Genomic DNA, 22,905 nt, shown 5'->3' with positions numbered 1-22,905 from the left:
TAAGCCAAATTAGAAATTTAGCCAAAAATGAAAAAGTGGGAAGGCTATAGCCTTCTCACTTTTGTCAAAATCAGCCAAAAACCGAAATCTCTTGGAATACGTTAAAAATTACACATTATAGTTAGAATTTAATGACGATTCAGAAAAAATGATTCGTTTTTTCGTAAAATCAATTGCTTTGGAAATATACCTAATAAATGAGACGTAGAACGTTAGCGCCAGAACATGCTAGCGCACAACTCTGTTTGGCAAAAAAAAATATACCACTTGGAACTGTATAATAAATTACACGTTATACTCTAAATTTAACGTTGATTTCAGGAAAATAATTCGTTTTCTCGTCAACGCAGCTCTTTAAAATATATTGAATATTGTGCAGTAGCACGACTGCGCTGTAACGTACTAGCGCGCCAACACTTTTCTATTTTTTCGTTTATTTCAGAAATTTGTTATCTTATGAAAAATAAAAAGTGAATTTTCGTGATTCTCCTATATTTCGAATGTAAATCACATTTGTTGTCACAATGCCGGTGCGTACTGGCGATTTTCAGGACGTCATCTCTGGAGCTTACCAAATTTCCAGAATGCTGCGCCTCTCAGGGCACTGTAAGCAGTTATTATTAAAGAACCCTTTTTAATATTGAGAACTTCAGGAACACCTTGAGTCGTTTAACAGAAGTTACATTTTATGGTAGAAACAACAACCGCAGACGAACGTCCAATGAAATGTAAACTAAGAACTTTATAACATATATTATTTTAGCTCATTCAATACAACGCTCATTCTTCAACATATTACCTGCGTTTTTTAAATTATATACTGCCACTCATCCTAGAACAAATTCATAAACTTTTTAGCGCGACATCAACAGCTTCAAAAAACGTACTATTATCTCTTGCAGAAAAGAAAATGGAGACCAACGTGGATCGCTGTTGGTCATCGAGCTACAAAAGAATATAACAAAAACACGCAACATAATCGTACCATTTAGCTTATCACGGTACCGTTTAGCAACATTGAACAGCATTACCTGGTTTCCAAAGTCCAGTGCAGATGCCACGAATATTTCTACTTCCATGGGACTGCTGGGATTTACCGGTTGGTTTACAAGGGGAAACCTTTAAAATTCCAAACGGTACACGGTCAACTGTTTCTTTAAACATGAATTATAATACTGGTAAAACAACTTACACCGACTGCAACCATGGGTTACTGGAAGCCGCAGTGAAAAAACACAGAATATTCCATACAGAATTAGCAGATTCATCGCTTAAGTTACGAGTGAAATTGCTCAGGCTTAACAGTATCCATTCCACGACCAAACTTTGCTGGCCTTGTGAACGTGCTGCTCCGAAAACCTGAAGGCAAAATTTTGGTATTGAATATAATAATGCAAAGCCTTCGATTTTGACGGTTACCTTAAATATGGTTGGAGTCAAACAGCAGGCGACCGTGGGTTTGGCCGTCATAAATTCACTTAAAATTCGGTTCAAGATGTCTGCTGGCGGAAAAATATCACAAGTTATGACTGGCATTATTTGGCCAAGGATCTCCGCTTCTTTATCTGTTCCACGTTTCATACTAGAACAATGAAAAAATTTGAATTCGGAATCCATAACCACGTAGTTTAATTAGATTTACCGTTGGAAAAGAGCGCCTACCCATTCCATAGCGGCGAGCATCGTTTCGGGATCCGCCCCTGGTTGATAAAGTTGGCTTCCAAAATCTTAGAAAAAAAAAGGAAAGTGATTTGTATTGAAACTAATAGTGGAATCACATTAGGCTCTATACCTGAGTAGACTAACGATAACAAAGTTCGTAGAGCCGCTTTTAAAATTTGATCTCGATCAACATTGCGAATAATGGCCAGTACCTCTCTCTTAACGGTAAATCGCCAGGTCGGGGTCAATAATCCGAGAATACCCAGCCGTTCTAAACCCTAAAACGATGAAATTAATTGTGAAAACAATGGATACACATTGAGTAAATTGTGGGTAGTCTAGATTACCTTTAAAATTTCTTTTTGTATCTCTGTTGGTTGTTGTGGATTTTGCACAAGCCAGCCAATAGCGATTTGAACAACGAAGTCAACAACAGCATTATGCTGATAGGGTAATACTGCAAAGTGTTCGCCGCAATAGAATGCCATTGACCATACGACAGACTGGTACCAAGTGGGACCGCTATTTTCAGCACTTTAAACCATATTCAGGCAATAGGAATTAGGTCGAGGAAAAATTAAAATACAAACAATATGACTTATTTATACTTGAGCCATTTCCCGACATAGTCCATAGCAAGATTCACCAAAGAGCTTGTACGAGCAAGATCTGGATTTCTGGTTAATTTTTGCAGTAGATACAACAGGCCATCTAATCCACTACCACGTGTGGAAATATGTTGGGAATATAGTGAAGCTTCACAATGCTTTCTAATTAAATCCCAATATTCTGAATTCTGATAAAGATTATGTCACGCATTAGAAAGGATTATACAATACTCCATGGAAACTTGATTTTGTACTAGAGTCGTGAACGAGGCAGACTTCAATATGCATCCTGTCAAGGCGGACTCTAAGCTAGTTGGATCATCAGGTAGGAGTTGCTTGTACAAGGCAAGCGAATTGTCCAGTAACCAATCAAACTGTTGAGTATCCACAAAGAAATCCGATATGTGCAGCAGAGATCGAAATAAGTCTACTAGTAGCGGATACGGCGTAGTCTTCAAATAAATCCAATAAATAAACTGTTTTTAGAAACAATGTAATGTTTTTTTTTTAACTAGAATTTAATTTACCGAACTCTGAAGCCACTGCGAATAGAGATCCACCAAGAAGCGAACGCAAGATTGGATGTCTATATCCGTAATCTCCTCAGGACTAGCAGCTTTCTTTTTAGATGGTGAACCTTGATCAATGTTGCGTTGGATATGTCTGAAAGAGAGGCGATTGAAATAATAGATTGAATTGCATGAAGATGTGGCGTTGCAATCATCCGACAATAAAGTGCAGAGTTCTTTCAGTTTTTTGCCTCTTCTGTAAAGTATAAAAACCGAGATTCATTAGAATTATTCTCTATATTCCATGCAATTTGACTAACTCAGTATGCATGAAGTCGGGAATTTTATCAAGGTTATTGGCACTGGGCGCCGGATTTGACGTTCTGAATGGTAAATTTTTTTGGAGCACCATGGTAAGAGCATGTACAGCTTCACATGTAGCCTTTAAGTGAATACAGGTGTTAAGATAACCCGAGAATAAACAAAACAGATCTTACACAATACCTGGATAACGCTGGCTTGCTCTTCTGGGCGTACGTTATCTTCGTTCTGCAAATTCAGAATTCCGAGGAAAGTCATCCAGATTTCTTCGAATTTCTTTTTTGTTATCCAGCGAATCCGTTCTATTCTAATACGAAAACATGGGCGAAAGAACCGTAAAAATACGAGAACGTAATAAAAATTTAGCAGGCCAGGTTGATACCATACCGAAAAATGAATTCCTTCAAGACAATTTCATCGTGCAGAAAATATGAGGGCACAATCGGCAGATCCAATGTGATGCGCTCGACATCAAATGCTAGCACAGGATTCCAGCCTTTGTTCCAAACCGAGGGTGGAATGCAAGTATAGGAGTAAAACAGCGGCATTCGGCAAAACGCAATTGCGATCGATCTATACATTTTCGCAAGCAAATCAAATTACGATAGTGACTAGAAACTTCAAGATTTGTAATTTTGGATTCTTAGCCTAAACTTACAGCAAATCTTTGTGTAATACTTCTGGAATGTGAGTTTCTTGTTCCAAAAACGTAACTATCCGGCCCAACTGTTGCGCACCTGAAACAAAGTTCGGGTCGGGGCAATTCATGTGCTCCAAGCCTAAATTCGAAACGTTTTTTAATACAAACACAAAACAATTCTGCTAATTTTCAACGGCCTACCGGTGACACTGGGGTGTTCAAGCGTTGTGTTGTTCCTTAACCGAATACATAGAGATTCCAATGTATCTATTGCTTTGTAAACAGCCGGAAGAGTATCTCTATTTGTCCATACACTGGGAAGCTCAAGGCCGAATACGGAAACAATCGCCGATGAAGCTGGTAGTAGAACTAATGAACGTTGAAGCGAATCCATGGCGGCCATGAAGATAAGTGTCATTTTCGCCAATATGCTGATTTCGGATGGAGAAAAAATATCCTTGACTTCCGACGGTTGAATCGTTTTGCACATTTCGCTTAGTACATGCGCGACTGACAAGATCTGCCAGAAGACATGGAACATCCATGGTTAAGTAGGAATAATGAAAACAATTCTCTAAAAAATACATGTACCTTAATGTTATCTAAAGCTTGAGTATCAATCATATTTAAAAAATTTGTTTTGACGCGGAAAAAAATATCGGGTTTTGACTTTCGACCAGTTTCAACGGCGAATGAGAGGAAAGAGTAATTGTTAAACAATTTTGGGAGATCATCTAGGTTGATGAGGTTGACGATTTCTTGCCACATGATTGGTTCCAGATTTCTAAGTAAACACCGGTTAATTCAGTACATAAAACAAATAATACTTATTGTGATACAACCTGTTCAACGCAAATTCTAGCAAGAATGCTTTATCTATTACGCATAACGTTTCTAGTTTTCGCGCAGGCGATGCGCTGTGCTTGGTCATGAGCTCGAGGTACCATCTTGAAAAAAATAATTCAATTAAAAATAAATCACTTTTTGCTAATCATTGGACAATGTACCTTTCATTTTTTGACAGAAGAATGATTTCTTGGGCTTTTTTCAGACACTGAAGGTGGGATTCAGCACAGGCAAAGTTCAGTTTTAATAAAAGCTTTTCTAACTTTTTATGCACGACACCATTGGAGATTGACTGGAAGCTAGATACAACTTCTAAAAGTATATCTTCGACATTCGCAATTTGGAGAGCCTCTATTATGTTGAAGAGGGACACGGCAGCGGCGACCTGATAATTGAGCCAGAATAGATAGATAAGAATGCAGAATTATCCCTCACCCAATCTTTTTTTTTTACCAGCGAGATTCCGTTCTTTGCCAATACGCATTTCACAAGCGGCTTGATCAAGTTTTTATCAACAACTAGATTTTCGAAGAACTTCTTCACAGGTGTTTCACTACAGTAACTCAAGATAAGGTCAGCATGTACACTAATGAATGCTTCGAGTTTTTCTTCTTGTTTCCGCTGACAGACAAAGTTTTTTTCATTTTCAAGTGCTAATATAATTTACTGCATTAGGGTATTTTCCGCTTACCATATTTCCTAGTAGCACTAAGAAATATCCTGCTTCTGCAATGCTTCCATTGAGCCCAGTAAAAAACTGCTGCATGTTGTTGGCTTCAAAGCAATGAATTTCTGGCGATAGCAAAGCACAAAACCGTGCAAAAACTATCGGATTGTTGGGAATTAATTCCCTTGCCACTTCAAATAAAGGGTATTTACACTCTTCACGGGCCAATTCTGCACGAATGGCCGTACGGAGCACTGGAAAATCTTCTAAACAACATTAAAAGTTATTTCAGGATCCTTACAACAGGTTTCTCTGAACGACTAACCGGCGTTCACTAACTGGTGGCACAGCGCTATCAGGTCCAATACGAGATGAACGGAGAAGGAGAAACAATCGATTTTCCATGATATCAAGGTTGATCCACAGCTATCTGCAAAAATTTTACTCTTCCAATGACTAAATGCTAACCTAAGGGTGTCGACCAGTAAACTAGGAACAGACAAATAGATATCAGAAAACGTGAATATGCTGAAAAACAAAACTTTTTAGCACACTACCTTGACAAGATGTGATCCGGCGGTGAATTTTCTGTAGGCGTCACGTTCAATGGATCACTCCTCTGATTGATCAGATAACTAAGGTTAAATTCATTCAAACAGTCTAACAGGAAGGCTTCGTCAAAAACGGAAATCAAGGTTTTAAAAACCGTTAGGCGACACGCCAATACCCGATGATAATTCTTCAAAAAAGAGATAGAATATAAGAAATAACATTAATGATCCATTATTTAAAAAATTGTTCGTTGTTTTGCTAACCAAAGTTGCGGAAGAATGCACATCCTCTGACTGTTTAGGAGTAAATGTTTGTAGGAGTCCTAGCAACGACTCGTGAACAACAGGTGGATCCATATGAGAAATTAGTTTATAAAGCATCTGGAGCGCTTCGTCCGAATCTAAGAATAGTGAATGCTTATTAAGGTGAGGGATGAGTGCGTCGCATATTTGCTTCGAGAGAGATTTCCATTTGCTCGCATTTTCGAACTGGACTTGAAGCAGGATAGCGGTAATCAAAGGATAAACCTACAAAATAATTTCGTACATGTCGCGTTATTAGGAAGATTCGTCGAAGTGGATAATTCATTATAACGAAGTTTTTGACTATTGAAAAGACCTTGTGATATTGAAGAAGCCGGAGTAAAATATTTATTAGCACTTCTTTTTGAGTTTCAAGTTCTTTGAAGTTGTCACTCATTCTCTCTCTCGAAAGAAAAAGATCCTCGACCATTGGTCGCAAGGTCGGAAGCACTACGAATTGCAAAAACATAGCCTTCGTCTTTTGGAAATTGGATTGTTTGAACAAGATAAGAGATAAGTTTACCATGAAGTTCAGCATCCTTCCCGGTAGCCATTAGTCCCCCTGCAAGCTGCATTATGCGCGGCACAGAAATAATGGTTTTTGAATGAAATCTGTCGTACGACAGTAGGGACAGAAATCGGAACATGGAGGGCAATAAAGTTTCAACTTGCCTGTTTAGACATTAAGAGGTTAATGATAAAATTAGGTTGAACAAAACAATTCCAAGGGGATGTACTTACGGAATGAAACCTTCTTCGAGGAACTCGAACTGCTGGATGACAAAATTCAGAAAAACCTGATCGGCATCCAGGAGACAATAATTGACGCACAAATGGATCAGTTCACAAAGAAGATCCAAAACTTGCTTTTGGACATGCGGGCAGCTCGTTACTGTATACAACTATAAGTAAGGTAAAATAAGGTGATGGCAATTAACCTTTAGGAACACGACTGTCGTAACTATACTTTCAGGGCTTTGATGACCATGGGCTCAAATAAGCGAATATATGAAGTTAAAGCATTTTTATCAGGACCTATTTTGTTCACAGACGTTCGAAATTTGGTTATGAGACTTGGTCTCTCACCAGTTAAGCTAAGAACAAATAAGCAAGATAGAAATAAAAGAAAACATACATAAAAAATAATCATATTTGGAAAACTCACTTGAAGTTCATTTGGCGGACGGTATCACGATATAGATAATCATCGAATCCGTAGCTTAGAGACACACTTTGATCTTTTTTCATTGTTACCGAAAAACTGGGAGAAATACACCCTCTTTTAAATCGAGTGGCTTCATCATACCAGACGGCTGCTAAATTCGTCCCGAAGAGCGCTTTCAATAGCTGAAAAATAACCATTAAAAAAGTGAGATATTGGTAAACAACTAAAGGAAAAATTCTAACCTGTTGCACGGCTTGCAAACAGTAAACTGGTTCAACAGTAATTATAATACGTAAATAATTTAGGATTTCTTCACTGTGTTTGCCAATGTCTTGAAAATTGTATACTTCAACAAGAGCAGCCAGTGCCTTCAAAGTGGACTGGATAAAACTGGATAGCCGTTCGGAGGTGACAGTGTCGAAGCTTAGCTAAAATTTAAATAAAATCTGTAATTGAAAACAACCGTATACCAGCAGAGTAAATAAATATACCTTGCATGTGGCGTTGGTACTCTTAAGTAATTCGTATAGCTTGACATAGAGAGATTGAGCAGCGAAAAACCCAATATTACTTGGATTAAGTATATGTGGTTTGCTCTTACGCGCAAATTCATCTGATTTATCTTCCTTGTCCAAGATTGGTCCTTCAGAGGCCCGAAGTTTGCGACGTATAGGACTTAGTGCGGATGGGTTTGGAAGTGTCACTAAAGGTGCTTTTATGGAAACCGACAAGGGATTGACATCGTCGAGGACGCAACAAAACGCATTCAAGATACGACTAATGTGACTTAGCAGATATGACGCAGTAGTGGCCAACGGGCCAGTTAGAAAATGCCATTCTTTGTCTTCAGTTTCTGATTCTGGTGCATTTAAATCCACCTTGACGCAACCTAATAATAACAAATTGAAAAACAAAGAAGAATGAAAAACCGTAATACATAAGTAAAGTATTTAATCATGTAAGTAATATAGAGTACAATATTTAATTAAAGAAAGTAATACATAATTCGTAAAGTAAAACGAAAATAACCTGCAAATAGTTGAGTTGAAAGTGTGATTAGGCTTTGGTGGGTTGCCAGATCCAACATCAACGTGGAATTCGTCATGAGGGCTATGCAAACTTTTAGGAGACTGCACGATCCTTTTGAACTACAACCGTAAATTTCCAAATACGTAGCAGGAGGATACGAACGGCTTAAGTCGGCTAGAGCTTGCAAACAACCCACCTAAAATCAAACGACAAATTAATTTTCTAGTTTAAAAAATAAGACACTAATAACTGAAGAACCTTGACAAATTTTGAGTTGGATGAAACCAGTAACTTAAATAGTTCATCAACAAAATATGCTAAGTTTCCCACTATGTTTCCGTTTACGGGACTGTCACAATAAGCATCTGCCAATCCATTGATTGACAAAGGCACCCCGGCAAACGTTTTCGAGGATAGTTTTTGATGTGAAAAATTACACGCAGACGCCAATGATTTGAGGCGAATGACACTTGGTGGGCTTCTTGTTGTGGTCCATGACTCAACCAAACACTTAATACAATTCGCCACTGCACTTCGGACTCGCTGATCTTCGTCACCTATCATCGTAAATGCAACCTTACCTGTTAAACATAAACAATTAACATGGGACGATGAAAGTAATATTTGAAACGTAAAAAAAATGGCTTACGTAGGAATGCCTCTTGGAACATAGGCAGACTAAAGCTTGTCTTATTCTGGATCCCAAATTCCAAGGCCGCCCAAGAAAATGAAGTAAAGACTTCTAATAGATCTACTCGTACTAGCCAATACGGATTTTCTGCCAGCTTTAATAAAGAACGTAGCAATGGAGTAGTTTCAACGCAAAATGAACCCTCCAATGCCATCGGCAAGAAATGTTGTAGACCCTGAAGGGCAAGGCGAGAAGCGGCCGCTTCTCTATCTTTTAAAGTTTCATCAATAATGCGTACTAATGTTTTTGATTCAATTCCAGTCAAATTAAAACCACTAATCACACTGCTTAACACCATGCAAGCCAGTAGAGACACTTGTCCTCTTAACTGTGGATCCTCGTGTGTACGATACTGCAATACATCAATTATCGCTATGCTGTCATCCGTGTTTCTTTCTACCAAAGAGAAAACCCATTAGAGTATAGAAGTGATATTAACCTCTTTAAAACCTGCCTAATACCTGAATCTGATAAATAAGAATTCCAAATTAGAGGTTCCAGACATCCAACCTGCGCTAGGCAATTAAGGGCTAGACTTTTTACTGAAACGCGAACTGATCTATCCGACTTCATTTGACCTTTTCTTTCCGAGAGCAAGAAACTGTAAGACAAATGGCGAGCGCAGTAGAGGAGGGGAGAGCATCCTGTTTTGTCATACAATGAACCTATGTCAATCACCTAGAAACAAATCAATCGAATTAGCTACGTTTTTTTTTAAATAATTCAAGACACTGACCTTTGGAGCATCAACGACATCACAGCTTTCTTGCTCAACATCAGTTTCTTCTAAATCTTTCTCTGCTGGCAAAATGTCGCTTTCAAGAAGAGCCGCACTTTTCAAAAGCTCATCTTGCTCATCCCCTCCAACCGTAATAATGGAATCTTCTGCAATCTCAACATCGATTTCAGTTGAATCTAAGTTTGTTTTTTCGAATTCTACCAAATGAACATCTGCTTCTAGCAAAAGTGATTCTTCGGCAACAGGTAGCGCAGTTAAATTCCATTGACCTAAATGCGTTAGACATCAAAGAGGTTAATACATTTAAAATGCGTTTCAACTACAATAAATAGCTAACTATTTTCTTTTGACAATCCTCGTAACGATATGCGAGTCCCTTGTAACCCATTTGCACTTTTTAGGGCGGGAATGGCTAGTAAAAGCGTCCGCATTTTTAGCAATTGCTGAAGAAGTTCTAAAGCTGCGTTAACGACGTTGTGATCCGAAGAAAACGAATAGTGAACTCCAAGTTCAAAGATCTGCTCGGAAAAGTAGACCTTTAACGTTGAATAAAATTAAGTGAACTAGATGAATGATACTTGAACGATGCGTTCTACTGCCACTGCATTCATGGTAGCAGCACTTTTAGAATGTTGACTACCCAAGTAAAGGTTATTGTTTTCTTTGACAGGAACAGATGGGGATGGAAAAACAGGAAGTAACAATTTTAGAGTTAATAATGTTCCTGTAATCACAGACATATCTGCCATTGCAATATCCTCAGACAGAAGGATTTGATCTAAAAAACATAATGAGATTTAAATAATTAGTAGCATGTATGCACATCAAATCCCACAAGTGACATACCAGTCAAATATTCCACAACTAATGCCAGTAAAACATCAGACTTTCTGTTTGTAGATATGATTACTGTAATTGCATTGGCTGCACACCTTCTTATGATAGAAGATTTAGAAGATAAATTTGATAGGAATCCTTTAAGTAGAATTTTTGTTTCATTTTCAAATGCAAATATTCCCATAACACTGAAAACTTTAGAAACAAAATTTGACAAGCTTTCATGAAGCATCTCTTCCTTACGATTAGCAATCACAGATATTGCATTGAACAGGTTTGCCAGATATGCACGTCTTTTCTGTGGCCTAAAAAATATTCTTATTATCAGAAATATTTTGCAAATAATGTAGAACAATACCGAGCCAGATGGCAAAGTTCTGCAAATCTATTCATAGACAACTTCAATATTCGAGGAGATTCATTTTTCTTTATCTGCTTACATAGTTCTACTAGTATTCTGTTACTGTGCAATGGAAGTAGGGCCTGAAAAAAATAAAGGAAATTTATTATGAATTCTCACTGAAGAGAGAATTCATATGAGTATGTCATATCAAACCTTGATAACTTTATACAGTCCTTCATCACTTGCTAATCTAATGTCAGAATCCTTGGAATCACATAATCTTATGAGTGAGTCTATACTAGAGGCAATATATGAGACAAAATCTTTGTGGTTTTGTACATTAGTGCTGCAATTGAATTCAACTATGTTCAACACATATGTTTTTATTTCTTTTTTCTTTATGGAGGTATCTAAATTTGAAATTTCTGTTATCTGTAATTGATCAAGAGCTCGAATAAGTTTTTCTAAGGATGCCATCGCGAAAGACAAAAAACAATCACAACCGGAATCAATTTACTGCGCGGTCTTCTGAGGCTTACGATCAGCTGTCAATGGACTGAAAAGTGAAAACACGTTTCTGTTGTTGATGCTGCAAAAGTGTTTTTTCTCAGCTTCTGTAAAAATATATGTTTTACCGAAAATTTGCTTAATTTATCATTCAAAATGAATTACGCATGTGCAAAGGGCAATGATTCAAATTTTTTTTCTTATTTTTTTCTTTTTTTGTACAAATGGGAGAAATAATTTTATTCAGTCTGGCATCGTTTGTGGACAAAAATCATAAACAAAATATAGAGCAGAAGAAAAACTCTTTAGGATAGCAGAGCAGCTGAGCAGGGTAAAAGTCTAAGTGCTCTTGATTTTTCATGAGTCAAAAGTGACTCACTCATTTTTTTTAAGTGAATAAAAAGTACGACAGTTACTCAACAAAAATGATGGAAAGCACAAGTAAGTCATTTAACAAACATTCATTAGCACTTTGATAGCTCACCGTAAGGTCATGAAAGGCGACCGTTAAAGAAAACTTTCTGAGGTGACTAAGCTATACTCAGCAATGAGGGATAAATGCATCCTCTTCGAAACAATAATAACTACCTTGACATTTTTAAATTTCTACACAAAAAGGCACAGTGTTCTTAGAATAATTAGGTTGATTTATACCGATAACCAAATTCAGAAAGAAACATGAACGAGATAATTTGTTAAGCTATGCTATTATGTGGGCAAGTGCCTACTTGTTTCCAAAAGAAATATATATTTTAGAATTATTTTTTATGAAAAGATGCTTTGTTTGAAATTGAACATTGACGTCTTTTTTCCTTATGATTGTTCCTCACCAACAGTTGTGTGTCTTTCTATCCTAAAGTAATATTTTAGACATGAAGTGAGCCTCCACCCATAGTTGGTTCAGTCCCTACATTCAATTGTGTAATGTGGATGGTACTTTCCGATTTCCGCCCTTTTGTAAAATTAAATTTACTAGTTGTCACCAACTGTTGTAACAGTAATGGAAATGTCCTTGGGCTTTGATCTTTTAGGACTGAACCGTGCTAGTCATGCTTGATCCTTCTTACTCCTCGGAATAGGTGCTGTTTTGATTGACCTTTCCTTCCGTCGTCGACAGCACCTGCAAATGGCGAGAATGATGATGACTAGTAGAAGAATCAGTAGCAAAACCCCAAGAGTGATGGCAGCAACATCTCCCGAGCTCAGATAAATAGAATCTGCTTAGAACAGAAGTAGTTTACATCGATTGAACATAAAACTTGTGACGCAAAAATTTTTTTTCAATTACATTGATCGGCTCGACATGTAACCGTGTTCCCGCGAACGTCAACTGCCGTGATGTCGACACCAGTGGTGCAGCAGGAGACGCTTTGCTCCACTGCAATCGAGTCGTTAGTTCCAACTGGAAAATCCTCCCCTAGGAAGCGCCCATCTGGTTTGATGCTCACTGACAATAGACCTAAAAACAATTCGAAAATTAATTAGGGGAACATAAGATTGGAATAGGTTTTAGGTTTTCTTCGAGTAGATTAAGATAAGCAGGAAATTTGAATCAATGTAAGAGAGCTAATTGATTTTAAAGTACCTGCTTCTGTGTCCTGAATTTCCGCTCTCATGTTCCAGTATCGGCTGGCGCAAATTGACTCATCCAAATAGCTGTCACACCGAGTCACCGTTCTTATTGTACACCATGGGGCCCACTTTTCTCCTGGCTTAAACAGAGTTGGGGCGAGAATTAATTTGCCATGCCTCAGTGTTTGTTAAGAAAACAACAACCTAAAATTAAATACCTCAGATTTCGTGCGAATGTAAACTTGTCTCCGTGAAATAGCGTTGTCCGTCCTTCTCTGAACAATGATTGTAAGTGTAGAAACGACATTGTTGGCATATTGGGGCACTCGAATTCTACCGGGAACTGCTAACGTTTGACCTGGACCCAATTGTATCCTGATACACAAAAAAAGGAAATAAAGAAATAAAATTCAATATGAAAAAAAAGCCTCGAATCGGGGTCAAATTGGACAATTAAACGGATGATTGGTGCAGACAATGTATCGTGATTGATGAAAAGAGGAAGGAAGTAAAAAGTGAACGGAAGTATCGCCCGCTTGGTCAATACTCTGTCAGCCGTAAGGTGTGAAATATTTCATACGAATTCTGTTTGAAAGAGAGTGACGTACTGGGCATAGTCGAACTGGATGAAGAAATTTTTGTCGTCGCCTCCGCTGAGAAGAAAAAAGTCTCCTACGCCGTCGTTCTTGAGCAATACTGTAATGCGGCCGTCTGTTCCAGGTGGCACGTAGAGTTGCGACGACTGGTCTATGTTGATGCGGACAGGCGAAAAGAACACCTGTGAAGCTCCGCCGCTCACAAGTGCGCCGACGGGGCCTGTGTTAACAATTGGGGCCGCAACAGGGTTGAGGATCGGAGCTGCATTAACGATGCCGCCGTTTCGATTCGGAGCTGAAGTCGAAGCCAATAAAGACGTGATTATTTTGCGGATGAAACAAGTGGACAGGTCTGAGAAGAGCTTACGGAGATTGTTTGGTGGCGGGACAGCGATGCGACCTGACATCTTATCGTTTTGATTGGTAGGCACCAAATCCACTTCATCCTTTATGAAAAAGCTTTGTGAACAAAATAAATCGATACGTGACTGTAGTAGTTAAGCTTACTTTTTCTGTTGGGAAAAACGTCGATCCCACTGCGAGCGAAACTAAGGCAAAACCGATCAACAGCCTCATTTTTTCTAGCGTAAATGATTGGGCGTTAATGTCGCCGTTGTATGATGCAACTGCCACGTCCAAGTGTTTTCTGAGCCGCGATCCCAAACTGCTATTGAATATATATACGCGTGCGAGAGAGAATAAAAACAGGTGTAGGACTCTTAACTCAGTCCGTGGCCTTATCACTACAGGACGTTATTGTCGGGACTAGGGCGTCGTTCCTTTCACGGACATTTACTACGACATAACCAAACAGACGACTGATTGGCCGGCCTTTCAATGTGGCAGCGTCGAAGGAAAACAATGTGACTCAAATGTGAAGGAATTACCATAAACTTGCTGTCGCAATCGGACGCATTTAGAAAGCAATCACAGCGCCCCCTTCCTCTATCGTTAAGTCAACATGGAACGCGGAGTAAAACGGAACCACGGGTGGCCCAAAAGAAAATAAGAGCGACACGGGCGGCGGGGCTTGCAGCACGTTCACCGGATGTGAACGCCAGTGCAATGCTCTAGTTGTAGGGGTATGTCAAATATTCCTACCGGCAACTGCTCCATCCTCTCCCTTTCTTTCGACTATTACCTTTTCATATTACATTACGAATTTCGCTATTTTTGTTAGTCTTTTCGTTTTTAATGTTAGTTCTTTTTGTTTTCCGGTGCTTTATGACTGCCAGTTTATTTCGATGTACTTGCATCGTATTTGGTGACCTAATGAACAAGTTAATCGTATCATGTTTTATTTAGATGATTTAGATGTAATCGAGTTAACGCCAACCTCACCAACTGCCGGCATCGCTGAAGATTGCCCATCTCCTGCACAACCAGAAGTTTTAGATGCCGTCGATGGCACGCTAAATCATTCTTATCAGCCTGTGGTTTGGCATTGGTTTTTTCTGAAAGAAATCGACAAAACTAAACGCATATGGAAACCCTTCAGCATGCTCGATTCAGTGGCTCTAGATGAGACCTTCCAATTGCGTAATTTGATACACAACTTTGCTTAAAATGAACGTGCAATTCAATTCTACAATCCATTTTCTATTTAGTCAACGAAGGAAAAATTGCAGCCGAAGACGCCATCATCCAAACCGATGGTGGTCGATATGATGTTGACGTCGGTCGACGCCTTCGAACAGCAATTTATTGGGAAGAGACACCGTTAAGCGTCCGCCGCTGTTCTTGGTTCTTTAAAGGCTCCTTGGAAACGCGCTACACGCCATACGATGAGGATATGGCAGAAAAGTTGGAAGAAGAATATTATAATAGTTTAACGAATAGGTACTAAAACGTATTGGTTTATCACGAAATCAACTGCTAACTCATTTCATATTTCTTTTTATCCCTCTATAGTTTGTGGCGTCGTGTTCTGGAATTCCCGTTAGGAAATAAAATTATGTTTCAAAATCCGAATGTTTTACTCGATTTTTCAAATTATGGGCCGGTCGACGACTGGACACAAGTTACAGTAATGGCTTTGTTCCTGTTGTTTGAGTTTTGTTTCCTCTATCTCCGTTATCGAGTTACTGATTATCTTGTATGTTTTTTGCGGGAATATTGTTCTTGTTCAACAGGAGGGACAAATCCGGCCGCTGATTGTCAAACGGGGGATTGAAGGCTATGACATAAGCGACGGGGAGAAGCCGGTCATTGACCACCTAATATTTCTAGTGCACGGCATAGGATCGGTAATGTACCAACTATTTCCGTTCAACACAATTTTGAAAAGACATTCTAAATGTTTGACGTGTTCCACAAAAAAAATATGTATAGGTCTGTGATTTACGCTTTCGCAATGTTGTCGAGGTGGTAGACGATTTCCGCATTCTCTCCTTTCAAATGCTCGACACCCACTTCCCAACGGCCGTTGCCGAGCAGCGGATCGGGCGAGTGGAATTCCTGCCCGTTTCTTGGCATGCCCCTCTTCACGGAGACGATACCGGAATCGATAAGCGTCTTCGCCCGATTACCCTTCCTTCTATTCCCAAACTTCGTCATTTCGCTAACGATACCATCTTAGATGTTCTTTTCTATACATCACCCGTTTACTGCGAAGTAAGTCGTACGGTACTGTGGGAGCTCTTCCACCAATCAAATGCTAACGTTTTCTTTCGTCCGCCATATGTTTATGACCTAGACTATCATTTCAACTGTGGCTCATGAGCTTAACCGCCTTTACAAGATATTCTTGCAACGTAATCCGACATTCGAAGGCCAAGTTTCCCTTGGCGGGCACAGTTTGGGTTCGTTGATCCTTTTCGACTTGTTAGCCCACCAACCTCTCGCATCCAATCAAGAACCTGTGGACGACATACTCGATGAGGTATAAATTGAATTAGCTATTATTGATGACCAATGCGTACATTGTGATGTGGTTGCAGGAAGCGGTCAGCTACGTATCTGATTTGAATGACCCGACAGTTGAAGAAGTCTGCCAAGTTCTTCAGCTTGGAGAACATTTAGTGAAATTTCAACGTGAACAGTTCACTTTCAGCGATTTGCTTCTACTCTCAGAAGAGGATTTGGCCAGCCTTGGCTTACCGATGGGACCACGCAAGCGTCTACTGACCTATTTACGTGACTTGGAAATACGACGTGCTAAATTGAAGCAGGTGCAGTGGATGTTTACGCTAGTTTCGACGCTTCCGACTGGCATTCGACAGTATTGCTTTAGCGGAGCGCATTTTTTTGTTGCTGAATTCATTGTCACAGTTGTTGTTGATTTGAATTTTTTTTTTTTTGTTTATTTCGATACTGAATTCATAAAACAGGAGGACGGAAATATCCCTGCGCACGATTCGACAGTAAGTTATACAATCGGTCTGGCGGGTACTGGACAACCTAGCATATCCTATCCACTACTTGACTTTCATCCAGCTGCTTTCTATGCCCTCGGTTCTCCTACTGGTGAATGTCTAACTAATTTTTTTCTTTTTTTTTTTTTTTTTATGTATAAAAGCTCGTCTTCTATTGATTAGGCTTTCTAATTGATGGGTATCAATAATTTTTGAAAACATTTTTGTTTTTTTTAATTTGCAGCTATGTTCGTCACGGTACGCGGTATCGACCGCCTAGGCGAGGATTTTGTTCTGCCCACTTGTCCGAAATTTTACAACATCTTCCATCCTTACGATCCGGTCGCCTATCGCTTCGAAACGCTCATCGACGTGAATATGGTAAATGTACCACCTGTCCTCATCCCGCACCACAAAGGCCGGAAGCGTATGCACATCGGTATAACGCGGCCAGTGTTTTTCGTTTCTTTTCTAAACAGCTGACAGTTCATATATCTTTTCCAAATAACAGAATTGCGTGAAACTATGGCAAGGTTCAGTGCGGACATTAAAGAAAAATTCTTTGAATCATTTCGTTCTACGTGGAGCACGGTACAGAATTTAACAACGTTTAGGTCTTCAATGCCATCAGGTTACGAAGAGGAATCTCATTGCACGGTAAAATGGAGCTAGCCCAAAAAAGTCACTGAAAAATTGTTTTAAAATTAAAGAAAAAAATGGATCGATTGGTGTAGCAGGAAGACTTGGACACTTCGAATTCTGATGAAAGCGCAGCCGCGGAAAAGCCTCCCGCGGTAGAACCAGTCATCCGTATTGGCAAGCTCAACGGTGGCTGTCGGATCGATTACGTTCTGCAAGAAGCTCCCCTGGAGAGCTTTAACGAATACCTTTTCGCTTTAACTTCGCACGTTGTCTATTGGTACAGTGTGACAGCAATCATTTTCAAATATCGATCCGAGCTCATCATTTCTAATGGATTTCTTTTTTTTTTTTCCACGTCAAACAACAGGGAATCTGAAGATACTATGCTAATGATGTTGAGGGAGACTTATGCTGGCATGGACATCTATCCTGATAAATAGCTACGTTCTAGTTTTGAACATTTTGCTCTTGTATTCTTTAATGACTGTTTCATCAAAAGTTATTCGCTTTTCGTTTGTTTTTTTTTTGCCTACATTTAATACTTGTCGTGCATGACTGATCGTGCGTATACAATTATTCGGGGATTGAATTGAATTTTCTTTCAGTTCAATATTTTCTGTTTGTTGGAAAGCCTGCCGTTGACAAATGACGTCATTTATTCACCTTGAGCGTTGAAAACTTGCACCCACCCATAATTTCTTACACCATCGTTCGAAGAAGACCATAGTTCTTTCCTTTTATCTTGTTGACAGTCTTCAGTTATCTCTTTGTTCGTGTGTACACGCTGCTTCTTTGTTTCGATGTTAGACATCCTCTTCCTGTGCTCATAGCTTTGTTTATTTCTTTGCGAGCTGTCGGATAAGATGACCTCGGCAAGCTTCGATGACGACACCGTACCGGACATTTTGATTTTGGCTGTTTTCATTTGATATTGTTTCCAAGGACGACGTTGCTGAACCAACGACACACAAATGTTTGTTGATTGATCAATCAGCCTTTAAAGGGAAAGCCTTTGTAAAAGGGTCTTCCATTCTCTTGGAATTTTTCACTTCCTACATTCACAATCAACTCATTATTCCAATGTCCAGCATAACCCCATCTTTTTGGCGATTCATGAATTCAAATGAGTTCGTGCAGTAGAAGGAAAGCTACAAGAGACAACACGTCTCACGTCCTCCTTCCCGTCTTTCATGAATAATAAGGCTAAGTATTGGTTACTATGATCGGGGTAAAGAGGCCGTTGAAGACATACTTGATTGCGGGTTAACAACATTTGGCTTGACCCAAATATTTTCTCTAATAAAAAAGAAAGCCGATGACATCGTAGGCTGTTTAACACTACAAGGGGGTTATCCCCTAGTTTACGCAACTAGAACCAAATTGCAGCGGTTTTCGCTCATATGCCAGGTGAATTTTCAAGAGGATGCAAAGCCCCGCAAACAGAATGGAGGCAAACATAGTGTCACGATCGGTTGCTCACCTGGCTCTCCATCTGGCGTGCATAATGGTTAGTGCGGCTAATAAGATACTGTACATTCAACGTCAAAATCTGGATAACAGACGTCAAGTGTCTTGCTGGCTATTCGAAATCACCGGCCTTTTTTTTTACCATAAAGTTCAGGACTAAGAGGGCGAGACGAATGGAGTTCACGCTGTGCATGATGATAGCTCCTGATTACAAACAACGCCAGTTTCCTTTCGGTTTTTGTGTTACTTACATGTTAGTCGTACGTACCCATTCGAAGGCATTATTCCGGAGTGGACCTTATAAAGTCTAATCAAGCCAGCGTTAGAGGAAGTCGTATGGGGGTTCATGTAAAAGTGGTCGTTGCGCTAATGAAGCGCCCGGATGGATGTACACACACATAGAACTTGTGTGTGTGTGTATAATCGGAAGCTTATATAAAACTCCGTCGTTTGCTAGCTGCTGTTTGGCGTTCTACCGGCAATTGTCTTTAGGATTTACGACAGCCAAAGATCACCATACCGTACATCCACATGAGTTAAATAACCTCACAACGTTTCGTTGGTTATCTTCGCAGGTTGCACGTTTCCTTGCATCCTGCTGTGATCTCCGAATTATTACACACAAAATCTTTGTACATGTACATAATAAGAGACTTTTTCTTAAACACTGCACAGTGTTCATTAGCCGTTGTATGGCTTAAGGTTGTTTCCTTTATTGTGACCTCTTCTCTTTTAGCCTTTTTTTCATTCGTTCCAAGAAAACTTTCGGTCGTTGAACAGTTAAAAACGGAAATAAAATTTCGATTTATAGTTAAAATAGTGCACGGTTTCCTGTCTATAGATGCATTCCATTGGTAACCGATGTCTTCTCCACCCACGGCACCGTTCGAATCTGTGCTTGCATGCAAACGATGGCACCCAAATAACAGAAACGTTTTACAACAGTTGATCACAAGAATGTATGATAACTGCGTTTGGAAAAAAAAAATGTTACAGCCATTCGGATGCATGCAGTAACCGATCGTGACCGCCATATAATCATCTGCTTAGTCCCTTTTTTTTTCCATATGTATCGCATAAACATACCAGGTGTAATGTGACCGCTGTAAAGCGAGGGTTTCCCGCTCATGCATATTACAGCACCGTGATACAGGTAGGTAGCATTCTTTCGTCTAAATCTTTACAGGGTTCAGAGATGATGAACGTGTGCATTCATCTCACGTGTAAAAGTCTTGTTACGGTGAATCTAAACGTGGGAAATAGATGCATTATGTTAAAATGAATGAAGGTGCTTTGAGTTTGAACCCTTGAAAATAAGAAGAATACATTTCCTTGAACAGGATAAATGCTGACTCAACAGCACTTCCCCTCCTCATGTTCCACAATCATACACGAAATGGATTCGAAGAATTTTCTCGTCATTTGAATTCTTTTGCGCTCAGAATCACATTACTCTTGGCTGATGATGGAAGATCGGGCACAATAGGTTGAAATTCACGTCCAATTTGAATAAATACAAAATGCCTAGTATTCCGACTTTTGTTGAAACAGTTGATTGCTACACATACCAACTCGATTTGGTTGCCTTGTGTCTTTTATGTAACATTCTGATATACAATTTACGTTACTAACGCTACAGCATTGTTTCGACATGTCAGTGCTACCGGTTATAACGACATGCACTGGATGTTTTTTCACTGGGCCGATTAGTTGGTACAAGAAACGCTTTGCATAGCCGAGAGCGCATAATAACAACATGTCTTTTATGGCTGTTTTCTCATTGGCCCAGTTACACCCCTTGTTACATTTTTTAATGGTCGTTCGCGGTGCGTAGCTGTCTTGATCTCATTTCCCGACTCTAACGTCCCCGTAAATTACTGTGCGCCTTATAATCGACTATGAACTTTAAAGCCACGATTCTGTACGTATACCCCCGCCGGCTTCAACTTCACAGACGAACGGCAAATTAAAAATTCGAAAGAAAAACGTTCAAAGATTCCCGTAGCGCCTTCCCATCTACGTTATCCGATTGGATATTAATAGATCTATATAGGACCAGGCAACGCCAGGAACACAACGCAGATGAATACATGAATAGTTAGTCAACTATATATTCTGCTTGTTTTGTTTTTACTTTGTCCTAGAATGCTTTCCTATTTGAGTGTATTCGCCTGAGTAACATTAACCTCTTTGTCCTATTCCAGAGTACATGAAAAATTGAGATTTGAATCGTTTTAAGCCTTTACAGGCAATCCAATTCAGTTTTTTGCTTTTTCTGGAAAACCAAAATAGGAGTGCAGATGATTTTCCTGTATTGTACTCCTTTTTAAAAGAATAATTTATTCAAGAGAGTTGAAACGCATAAGCTCCTGAATCTTAATGAGAAAGCGGCTGTTTGAGCGAGTCGCATTTCACCCATAACTCCAACGCTCTGGTGTGGAAATACCGCAAGAACTGAATGGCTTCTCAAGTTGGTTACATTTCAAAATTTGGCTACATGCTGATCCGCCGCAAAGGATTCCAGTTGCCATAGAATTCAGACTATTCGCTAATTAGGCTATATAGTATTATACATGCTAATCAGTGGAAGACCAAAAGCATCGAATTTCCTGTTGTATGGTCTTTAACACGAATGAAATCGACACCAAATTCGAGCACATTCTTGTTTTGTTTTAACTAAAAACTAGTTCCTCGAATATCTCTAAGTGTTCATTGTTAGTTTGGCTTTCTCCTGTTATCAATAAAGCCGTTATTTCTTTCGTAAAGAAATTCTAGTTTCGTTATTTTTCAAATGCAGTTTAGACGTTGTTTATGTGCGCGGCAGCACAATGCTAACTGCCTTTAACGCACCGGGATTTGACCCACTGTTTCATGCAATTTCTTTCTCTTTTGGGTTTTTGTGTGTGGAATCCACATAAAGCAGCGCGTATAATCTGAATGATAAAAAACACGGCTGGCGTCCAAAGACATAAACGTTTCAACAGCATATGCCCAGCAGAGTCTTTCGCAGGAAACCATATGGTGCGTGACCATATATCGGCACTTCTTTGACGTTTATGTATGGAATTCGAATGGTGTCAACGTGTCCTGCGTTATTAGAGAAGAACCGCCAATGACCTCGAGCGTTCAACACGAAAGAGTCAAAATAAATTGCTTCAAAAAAAAAAATGAATTTGACCTTAAGTGGAGTCCAAGCAGGAATCCAACAGTCATCACACATCATGAGCTAGTTTTCTTGCCCTTTTTTGTCGTTTTTTTTTTCGTCTTTAGGTTGTCTCGCAATCTGGTCATTTTTTTTTGTGTGTGTGAAAACGGTTCGTCTAATCTTAGGATCACATGTAGGGCAGGTCTATTCTCTGCCACGAAACATTTTCCCACAATGCGAAAGACTTTTGCTGCATCATCAAAGAGACGAAACTATTCTTTTTCATTTTTGATACGAGACTCGACAGTTATTTTCATTTTTTGCCGTGTTTGATGCTCATCACTGGTCACAATTTTTATGCTGCGATGGGTGTTGACGTCTTTGTTTTCATCGTCGCTTTCCCTTTTCATGTCTGGGCTGTATCTTTTTCTTTTTTTTTTTTTCTTGTTCACCAAACGATGAAAGACATGCCAACACGGCATGGGTCAATGCGCCCGACGTCCGTCACGATATTTACATTATCAGTGAACGTTATCAGAGCTCGGCAAAAAGGTTACGCCTATCCAACAAAGACGTACCTGCGCAATTGCGGATAGATGACTACATCAGGGCTGTACCGCATTATAGGTTAGGCGTGCGTAGATTTTTCCCATCATTTTTTTTTTCTTCCTCTTCTTCTTCTTCAAAATAATTGTCCTTTATAAGTAGAACA

General features: G+C 39.4%; 3 protein-coding genes across 6 annotated transcripts; 1 reads left to right on the top strand and 2 right to left on the bottom strand.

The window, feature by feature from the left end:
- Positions 1 to 734: 734 nt before the first annotated feature.
- On the bottom strand, positions 735 to 11,471 carry LOC130685208 (huntingtin-like). 2 transcript variants are annotated; one of them, XM_057508453.2, is made up of 40 exons: positions 11,125 to 11,469; positions 10,927 to 11,051; positions 10,578 to 10,873; positions 10,310 to 10,509; positions 10,069 to 10,249; positions 9,729 to 10,000; positions 9,454 to 9,670; positions 8,951 to 9,388; positions 8,560 to 8,882; positions 8,302 to 8,497; positions 7,764 to 8,161; positions 7,515 to 7,700; positions 7,273 to 7,454; positions 7,075 to 7,201; positions 6,849 to 7,009; positions 6,631 to 6,779; positions 6,424 to 6,557; positions 6,069 to 6,332; positions 5,811 to 5,992; positions 5,579 to 5,742; positions 5,278 to 5,519; positions 5,040 to 5,207; positions 4,748 to 4,971; positions 4,583 to 4,687; positions 4,332 to 4,524; positions 3,942 to 4,260; positions 3,759 to 3,879; positions 3,488 to 3,673; positions 3,284 to 3,407; positions 3,100 to 3,221; positions 2,798 to 3,035; positions 2,525 to 2,722; positions 2,271 to 2,458; positions 2,010 to 2,196; positions 1,793 to 1,940; positions 1,643 to 1,727; positions 1,420 to 1,582; positions 1,193 to 1,359; positions 1,032 to 1,119; positions 735 to 945 (listed from the first exon to the last, which is right to left on the bottom strand). In XM_057508453.2, exons 1-40 carry the CDS (start codon positions 11,386 to 11,388, stop codon positions 844 to 846), a joined length of 7,827 nt encoding a protein of 2,608 aa, XP_057364436.1. In that variant the 5' UTR covers positions 11,389 to 11,469; the 3' UTR covers positions 735 to 843. The 2 variants fall into 2 exon arrangements, with proteins under 2 accessions (XP_057364436.1, XP_059350392.1); XM_059494409.1 differs by lacking the exons at positions 735 to 945; positions 1,032 to 1,119; positions 1,193 to 1,359; ... (4 more) ...; positions 2,271 to 2,458; positions 2,525 to 2,722 and having other exon boundaries at positions 2,849 to 3,032; positions 3,096 to 3,221; positions 11,125 to 11,471.
- Positions 11,472 to 11,693: 222 nt separating this feature from the next.
- Positions 11,694 to 18,170, top strand: LOC130685238 (phospholipase DDHD2-like). Of its 2 annotated transcripts, none has more exons than XM_057508502.2 (13): positions 11,694 to 11,859; positions 14,892 to 15,125; positions 15,194 to 15,425; positions 15,498 to 15,612; positions 15,719 to 15,832; positions 15,918 to 16,199; positions 16,282 to 16,467; positions 16,526 to 16,756; positions 16,916 to 17,051; positions 17,184 to 17,378; positions 17,451 to 17,596; positions 17,677 to 17,858; positions 17,949 to 18,170. In XM_057508502.2, the coding sequence occupies exons 1-13, from the start codon at positions 11,844 to 11,846 to the stop codon at positions 18,019 to 18,021; spliced, it is 2,142 nt and encodes a 713-aa protein (XP_057364485.1). In that variant the 5' UTR covers positions 11,694 to 11,843; the 3' UTR covers positions 18,022 to 18,170. The 2 variants fall into 2 exon arrangements, with proteins under 2 accessions (XP_057364485.1, XP_057364484.1); XM_057508501.2 differs by having other exon boundaries at positions 17,674 to 17,858.
- LOC130685264 (uncharacterized) lies at positions 11,865 to 14,396 on the bottom strand. Of its 2 annotated transcripts, none has more exons than XM_059494445.1 (7): positions 14,094 to 14,396; positions 13,954 to 14,032; positions 13,599 to 13,881; positions 13,209 to 13,365; positions 13,004 to 13,130; positions 12,707 to 12,877; positions 11,865 to 12,638 (listed from the first exon to the last, which is right to left on the bottom strand). In XM_059494445.1, the coding sequence occupies exons 1-7, from the start codon at positions 14,160 to 14,162 to the stop codon at positions 12,466 to 12,468; spliced, it is 1,059 nt and encodes a 352-aa protein (XP_059350428.1). In that variant the 5' UTR covers positions 14,163 to 14,396; the 3' UTR covers positions 11,865 to 12,465. The 2 variants fall into 2 exon arrangements, with proteins under 2 accessions (XP_059350428.1, XP_057364521.1); XM_057508538.2 differs by having other exon boundaries at positions 11,865 to 12,635; positions 14,094 to 14,393.
- Positions 18,171 to 22,905: the final 4,735 nt, after the last annotated feature.

The sequence above is a fragment of the Daphnia carinata genome, chromosome 3, assembly GCF_022539665.2.
Source record: "Daphnia carinata strain CSIRO-1 chromosome 3, CSIRO_AGI_Dcar_HiC_V3, whole genome shotgun sequence".
NCBI classification, from domain to species: Eukaryota; Metazoa; Arthropoda; class Branchiopoda; order Diplostraca; family Daphniidae; genus Daphnia; species Daphnia carinata.
Note: the sequence above shows the minus strand (reverse complement) of the source record. Positions and strands in the feature narration are given on the sequence as shown.